This window comes from Panthera uncia, chromosome A2 (genome assembly GCF_023721935.1).
Source record: "Panthera uncia isolate 11264 chromosome A2, Puncia_PCG_1.0, whole genome shotgun sequence".
Lineage (NCBI taxonomy): Eukaryota > Metazoa > Chordata > Mammalia > Carnivora > Felidae > Panthera > Panthera uncia.
Window position 1 is genome coordinate 52,695,128 of NC_064816.1, and position 8,302 is coordinate 52,703,429.

The 8,302-nt window shown below is 46.3% G+C and overlaps 1 protein-coding gene across 1 annotated transcript in view; it reads left to right on the plus strand.

Annotated features, from left to right (window-relative positions):
* The first annotated feature begins 435 nt into the window (after positions 1–435).
* Positions 436–8,302, plus strand: part of MRPS25 (mitochondrial ribosomal protein S25) — a 13,346-nt gene continuing 5,479 nt past the window's right edge. The window contains exons 1-2 of the mRNA XM_049641046.1: positions 436–696; positions 6,287–6,393. Coding sequence (XP_049497003.1) covers positions 563–696; positions 6,287–6,393 — 241 coding nt within the window. The 5' untranslated portion in view covers positions 436–562. The remainder of the gene's footprint in view (positions 697–6,286; positions 6,394–8,302) is intronic.

Sequence of the window (8,302 nt, forward strand, 5' to 3'; positions counted from 1 at the left end):
GCCCCTGAAAATAAATAATCTTAAAAAGAAAAAAAAAAAAGAGAAAGAAAATCTGCACTTGGAACACTTCCCTTTGAATCCAGAGAAGTTGAGAGAGAAAAAAGGACTTATTTGCGGTTGAAGATCAAGGTAGCCCACTGGGCCTCTGAACTCAGCTCTCCTGATATATCACTGTTGTAATTTTGTTGTCTTAGGTTTGAGCCTATTTATTATTTATTTATTTATTTAAAAATATTTTTTAACTGAGTTTGAGCCTTCTTAAAAATATTTTTACTTGCGGGATGGGGTGGGGGAAGGCTAATATACTGAGTGTGAAAACCAAACTTTGAGCGAGGGTGTTCTTACCGAAAAGGTGCCCCGCCTCTAAGCCTAATGCCGCCAGAGGGAACTACAAGTTCCGAGCTGCTCTGCGGTGAGCGCGCAGCCTGCCGGGAGGCGTCTCCCGTGCGTCTGCGCGGGAAGTGGAAACCAGCGGTGAGGCGACGCGGTGTGAGGTCCGCCGGCGGCGTCTGCTGCAGCGGGACCCTTGCTGCTAGGCCAGCGGCCCGACCTCTCCGCCGCCATGCCCATGAAGGGCCGCTTTCCGATCCGCCGCACCCTGCAGTACCTGGGCCAGGGGGACGTGGTGTTCAAGGACTCAGTGAAGGTCATGACGGTGAACTACAACACGCACGGGGAGCTGGGCGAGGGCGCCAGGTCAGTCGGAACTCTAAGAGGCCGTCCTCAGGCCGCGCGGACCGTACGGTGCTCACCGTAATGACGGGCTAGTAACGCTGAGACCTGGAGCTGCTCTAAGTGCCACTTAATCCTGAGGCCGGCCTCCTGAGCTGGGTGCCATCGGCCCCATTTTACAGACGAGGAGACTGAGGAGCAGCTTGCTCCAGGTTCCACAGCGAGAAGAGGACAGCAGGGCCATGCCGTGCAAGCTGCGGTCGTGACGGAGGTGGGGGAGAGGAGGACAAGGGCCCCCTCCTCCCTCCTGCCTCCCCGGTGGAGGACTAGGCTAACCGGGGAGGCCACAACCTCCTTAACTACCTGTGCGTGGCAGGCGAGCCGTGGGGAGCGGCCGCACACGTTCTGCTCTGGATGGAGCTTGGTCCGGCGGCGACAGACCCTGTTTAAGTCCCAGCTTTAACAACTGCTGGCTTGGGGCGAGTTGCTCCTTCTCACTGTCCCAAACCGGGCTGATACCTGTGCCCAGGGTCGCTGTGGGGATGCACTGAAAGAAGTAATAGCTGCTAGCACTTCCTGAGCCCTTCTTATGCATGCACATGCAGCATATAAGAAGGATGTTTGTCATGCATTATTTGAATGTTTGTCATGCATTATCTTATTTGATGTTTACGGAAGCCCCATGGTTATCACCATTTTAGGGATGAAGAAACGCCACAGAGATGTTAGTAAGTCGGTTGTTCAAGGTACCAGGCTGGCTGTGCACATGCTTCTCATATGCAGGACTCATCACCCTTGTAACTGATTATGTCAGCTGTGTAGCCTCAGGCTCCATACCCCGACCCCCACCATAGACTCCTTAAGGTGGTTTTTTAATCCTGGAGCAGAGTAGGAACTCCTTAAACGGAAGTTTACAAATGGAGGGTTTGAAGTGAACCTCGAGGCAGTATTGGTGCTTTGGGCTTTTCAGGTATTAAGTATAAATGTACTGATTGTCTGCTGAATGCTTGGCTCTGAGCTGGGAGTTCAACAGTGCCTAAGAAAAAAGTTCTGTCCTCCAGAAGCTTTGGGACTGGCTATATGGGGTGGATCAAAATGGGACAGGGGGAGTGCTCCCAGTATGGAATGGTCTCTCATGGTGAGGTGCCTTTGCTGCACAGCTGTTTGGGACAGCCAGAGGCTACCTCCTAGCTGTTTGCTGTCCATAGGTGAAGCGAATAACTTGGACTTGCTTGCATGGGATCAGCTGTGCTGAGGGCTTCTGGAATGGGTATCCAGATACTTCTTTATAACCCACTGTGCATCCCATCCAATGTATCCATGCTGGCAGTCAGGGCAGAGGCCAGGCAGTACCAGTAAGGAGGGAGGCAGTCTGGATGGGCCCACTAGAACTGGGAACTATGCCCCGTCACAAGTGACCATTTACTACTTGGCTACAGCTTAACTTTGTGGGCCCCGTGGAGAATTTCTGACTTGTCAAGAATCCAGAAATTCAGATTTTTGTATGAATCTGGTTTTTAAATCATCAGCCAATAAAAAATAGGCCTGTAGGCCTTATACTTGCATGTTCAAGTAGTTTAATACCCTCTAGGTCAACAGAAACCAAACAGCCATTCTGTGCCTCATTATTCCTCATGGCAAAGGCTTGCCTGTCTCACCTGTGTGTGCCCTTGGGGGGATTTTGTGCCCTTGGGTTTGAGTCTACTTGACTTGGCTCTTTCTCGCACCACAGGCCTTTGAGTGTTCATGTACCCGTAGCATTTCGCTGCTCCTCCCTGGATCACCTCCATTCCAAGTGCCACAGTGTACACACAGCCCTGGGAGAGCCATAGTTTTGGGTGTCTGCTGGGTGCTTCGGGAGCTGCCTTAGTGTCTGAGGGCTAAATCCCTGCTCACCTCTGCCAGATGTTCTTGCCATTCAGATGCAGTAAAAAAAAAAAGTAACAGCTGATAGCACTTATTGAGTTTTCTTTCCAGGCTGAGCCTCAGGATCTAGGTGAATTTGGTGATTTGATAGTGACAGAAGAGTGTGGCTGAAGTCCAGCTGCTCGTAGTCCTAGTTCTTTGACCCCTGGCTGTGTGACCTAGGGCAGTTTACTTGACTTTTCTGACCTGATTTCCTTAGTTATAAAACCCTACCTTGTGGGGTCGTTGTGAGGATTCAAGTGTATTAAATTGCCTAACAGGTGAGTGCCTGGGTGGCTCAGTCTGTAGGGCATCTGACACTTGATCTTACAGTTGTGAGTTAGAGCCCCACATTTGGGTGTGGAGCCTACTTAAAAAAAAAAAAAAAAAAAAAAAAAGTAAAATAAATAAAATACCCAGCAAAGTGTCTGACATATACAGCAGGTGCTCAACTAAAGGTTTCCTTCCATTGTCAACTTTCTTCCCAGGCTTCAAGAACCATTTAAACATTCCTGTCGAGATTTTGTCCCAGCAGTTCTAGGTGTCAGCAATTCCTGTATGAGTATGTCCTGGTTTCTTGGTATGATGTTGGGATCCTCTGCTGTGGGGTGGGAATTGAGCAGAGGCATCATAAGCCTAGGAAGGTAAATTTAGCTTTGTCATGATCTGCAAGGCTTACAGTAGGACCTTATCTCTCTTGCCTCCCCTAGAGTCAGCAACTTTTTAGTTTTTTTTTTTTTTTTAATTTTTTTTTTTTTAACATTTATTTATTTTTGAGACAGAGAGAGACAGAGCATGAACGGGGGAGGGGCAGAGAGAGAGGGAGACACAGAATCCGAAGCAGGCTCCAGGCTCTGAGCTGTCAGCCCAGAGCCTGACGCAGGGCTCGAACTCACAGACCGTGAGATCGTGACCTGAGCTGAAGTCGGACGCTCAACCGACTGAGCCACCCAGGCGCCCCAGCAACTTTTTAGTTTTAACCATTTAATTAGTTTCCCCTTCATAGTTGAACACCATACTTAGAAAGCTAGTTCTTACTTTTCTGGCTTTAGGCATTATCTACTGACTTGCCACTATGGAAGATGAGGATTTAGCTCTCTTTCCCCAACATTGGCATTCCCCAACCGAACCCAACACATTACTCAGCTCTTTATCCTCCCAGTGTAGTCATTTCAGAATTTTGGATAGAATAGTATTCATTGTTTAAATTAATGTGACTTTGTGAACACTCCACACAGTTGAACCAGAGTACTATGGTTATTTTTCCTTTTTGTTTTTGCAAAGCTTTTTGTTTTCCCTGGAGTTAATAATTGTCCTTGCTTTTGTTTTAATTGTAGACTGCTCTGGTTATGGAAGTCTCCCCAAGTAAATGGTCACATAGTCACCTTCTGTTGATTTTGTCAATTCCATCTTCTTAAAAATAAATTACAAGCTCTACTATGGACTGGTTGTCCTGCATTGTCATCGTCTTGTTGTAAATATTGAGGCACACAGCCATACGTTGCCCTGGTTCAGACAGCTGAGAAGTGGTAAAGCTGGGAAACTGTTTCTTTCCCGTGTACTACTTGTACCTGTCTGTCATCTGATGTATGGGGCAGGGTGGCAGCAGGAAGCAGAGGGCACATTTATTTTATTATTTTTTTAATATATAAAGTTTATTTATTTATTTTGAGAGAGAGAGAGAGAGAGAGAGTGCAAATGGGGGAGGGGCAGAGAGAGAGGGAGAGAGAGAGAATCCCAGGCAGGCTCCACACTATCAGTGCACAGCGCAATATGGGACTCAAACCCACAACCGTGAGATCATGACCTGAGTCGAAATCAAGAGTCAAATGCTTAATGGACTGAGCCACCCAGGCGTCCCAGAGGGCACATTTAAATTAGGATCATTTGGGGAGCCTTTAATTAAGGAAATGTTTACAGAGGTATGGGCAAGGATGGGGAAAAGAAACCACAAGGAACAGTGCAGGACCCCAGGTCTAGGTTGGCAGAAGTGGGAGGGAGAGAACTGCCTAATGAGCCTGGGACTCAGCCAGGAGACAAGTCAGGGGAAGAATACTTTGACTCTGCCCCCTACTTCCAGTTTTGCCAAAGTTCACTGTTGGCCAAACCCAACATGAAGTCAGAGGTCAAGGAAGCCCACCTCCTAGTCCAAGTAGGTTAGCCATCAAGGATGGAGAGTAGGAGGAGAGGGATTCAGACATGTAGCAGCGTCTTAATTAGTCCTCTCTCAAGGAACATTTGTTGTTTCTGTTCCTTTGCTGTAACAAATAATGTCTTTGCATTCAAGTGTGAACATAAAAAGCAGTGAAATCACTGAGTCAGGATCTAAGCTTTTAAAATTTTGCTAGTTCCAAGGTGACCTCCAAAGAGGTTAAACCAGTTCTTAAGGAGGTATTTGCTGATTTCTATAACTTCTTTTTTTAATCTGTAGCAATCTAACAGGTGTCAATCCTATTTTAATTTACAGGACTCTGGGGAAGGTATTGAGACTCTCAAGATGATAGGCTATTTGGGTTTCTGCCTATTTGTGGCCATTGTTGTTGAACTGTAAATCTTATGATGTGTAAAACTTTATCAAAGGAATTAGCTTTTTGTTTTATGTCTTACAAACATTTTTCTTTTGGCAAATGTTGATTATGTTTTTGATAAATTTTGCCATGCAAAAGTTTAAAGGTGGTCATATTTGTGTTTTTTCTATTTTATTATTTTTTTTAATGTTTATTTATTTTGAGAGAGAGCCTGTGAGTGGAGGGACGGAGAAAAACACACACACAGAATCCAAAGCAGGCTCCAGGCTCTGAGCTGTCAGTACAGAGCTCAGTGCAGGGCTTGAACCCATGAATAGCCACAGTCAGATGCTTAATCAACTGAGCCACCCAGGTGCCTCTATCTGTGTTTTAAACTTAAGTTTAAAGGTCTCTCCACTCTTAGGTTGTAAAACTATTTTCCATGTTTGCTTTTATTTATTTTTGTTTTCTTTTTTTAAAGTTTATTTTAAGAGAGCGTGTGTATGTGTATGCAAGTGGGAGAGGGGGAGAGAGAGAGGGAGAAAGAATCCCAAGCAGGCTCCACTCAGCGTGGAGCTTGAAATGGGGTTGATCCCACGACCACAAGATCACTACCTGAGTCGATACTAAGAGTTGGATGCTCGGGGCACCTGGGTGGCTCAGTCGGTTAAGTGTCCGACTTTGGCTCAGGTCATAATCTCATGGTTCTTAAGTTCAAATCCCCGTGTTGGGCTCTGTGCTAACAGCTCAAAGCCTGAAGCTGGCTTCAGACTCTGTGTCTCCCTCTCTCTCTGCCCCTGCCCCACTCACACTCTGTCTCTCTCTCTTCCTTAAAAATAAATAAACATTAAAAAATTAAAAAGAAAAAAAGACCTGGAAGCACAACTGACTGAGCCACCGAGGCGACCCAATGCTTTTATTTATTTTTACGTTATGGGTTAATTTACATGAAGTGCACACCTGTAAGTATACAGTTTGATGAACTTCTACCTATGAATGAGTACACCTGTCTAACCAGCACCCACTGTTCAGAGAATATACTAATAAATTCCTGATTGCTGCTTTTCTCAGCCTTTTTGTGGGGCAGGGTCCCCTGTGAATCAGATGAAAATTCTGGACTTTCCCTCAAAATATGGAAGTGTACAGCATTTCAAGTTGACAGCTCTGTTTCACATGTTTAATTAATGTCTTTCCTTTTGCAGGAAATTTGTGTTTTTCAACATACCTCAGATCCAGTACAAAAACCCTTGGGTACAGATCATCATGTTTAAGAACATGACGCCGTCCCCCTTCCTGAGGTTTTATCTGGGTGAGTGTGGTCTCTGCTGAGGCCAGGACAGTCTTTCCTCCCGTCCTTTCCTCCTACCTTAGCATTCAGGGGAGATCTGAGGCAAGGGCTCTTGTAAACATCCCTTACTTTCTGTTACTGGCATTGGACCGTGGCACACAGTGGCCACTGAGGTTTGGATCTTCCCCCATCTCTCCAGCCTTGTCTCCTGTTGCCCCCGTGTCTCCTATCTGCCTCACACCATGCAGCAGATTCTTCCAAATTCCCTTGCCACACCCCACCTCGATGCTTTGCTCATGCTGGACCCTCTGCTGGAAATCCCCTTTCTACTTTGCTTATTGATTTATTTTTAAAATCCTTCAGAGACTCCACTTGGGCACCACTTCTTCCAGGAAGCTCTGCCTGCACCCTTACATTGGTCCTCCCCTGTCTCTCCCAGCTGCCCTCTCAGTGCTGGCCATGTCCTCTTGAGCAGTGTGTGTATGTATCTGTGTGTGTCCTCTTCTGGAGCTCACACTTTCATGATGCTCTCCTATTCGCATGAGGCACCGAGTGAATATTTGTTTGGTTATATTGGGTTCAGTGCTTTGAAATCAGACCTAGATGTTTTGATCCAGCTCAGTCATTCTGACCACAAGAGAGTAATATTCCCGTTGATTAATTTCTCAGGTGAAGGTCCAACAACTGGCTTACATGGTTACAAGAACCAACTGAGGTGCAGTTTGGGAAATGCTTCAGGAAGCAATATGATCCTGTTCTTAAATTCATTCAGCAAATATGTATGGAGTGTCCGCTGGGCCCAGGCACACACAGTGCCCGAGGTATTAGGGAGCCATAGAGACAAAGGTCTCTGCCTTTGTAGGGATGGCATCCTAGCAGGAAGAGACAGAATGGACAAGAAACTTCAGATAGTATGTCAGAGGATAAGTGCTATGAAAGAAAAACCAGAGCAAGGTCAAGGGGGTGAAGAGAATGCTGGTGCTAGAGCAGTTTTGTGTATATATTTTGTGTTTGCATTTAAAAAAATAATTTCATTGAGTTATAATTTACCCAGAGTAAAACACACAGGTTTTCTGTGTATAAATATTCTTTTGTGTCTGGTTTTTACTTATGTGTTTGAGACTCCTCAGTTACGTGTATCAGTAGTTTATTCGTTTTTAGTGCTGAGTAGGGTTCCACTGAAGGAACATACCACAGTTTACTTATCCGTTCACCTGTTGATCATCATTTGGGTTTTTGTTAGATGCCGAGACAGAGTTAGAAGTAGGTTTATTGGAGATAAAGGGAGGGGGAAGGCAGGGAAAGTCTTCAGGTGGCAGAGCAGGTTGGACATCTCTGGAAGGAAAGGGAGAAGGAAGGAGGTCTGGATGTGCCTCAGAAGGTGGCGCAGGCCTGAGCAAGTCTGGGCCAGCCCAGCAGGAAGTTCCAGCTCTGCGCTGGGCAGAACTGGCCAGGTCCTGGACACCTGCGCTGTCACAGGAGGGCCTCTGTGGCTGTTGAGGGCCGTGTCTAGTTTCTGGCTGCTAAGAGAAGGTGCGCCTCAGCACCTTCCCGCACGAGTGGATTTTGTGGACACAGGCGCCCTGTTCTCCTGGGCGTGTGCCTCAGGATGGGGTTGCTGGACGATGGGATAGGCCATGCCAGAAACTGCTGTGAACTGCTTTCTCCAACTAGTGCATTTCACCCTTCAGTCAGCAGGGCGTGGCAGTCGTGGTGGCTCTCCATCCTCACTTGCTGTCATTTGCATTAGGTTTTTTTTTTTCCCTGTTAATTACATTGGTTTCCTGTGGTTGCTGTAACAAGTGACCACAGGCTGGGTGGCTTAACACAAATTTCTTCCATTTCTGTAGAAGTCCAACATGGACAAAAATCAAGGTGTCCGCAGAGCCTTCCTGTCTGGAGGGTTTTTTTTTTTTTTTTTTTTTTTTTT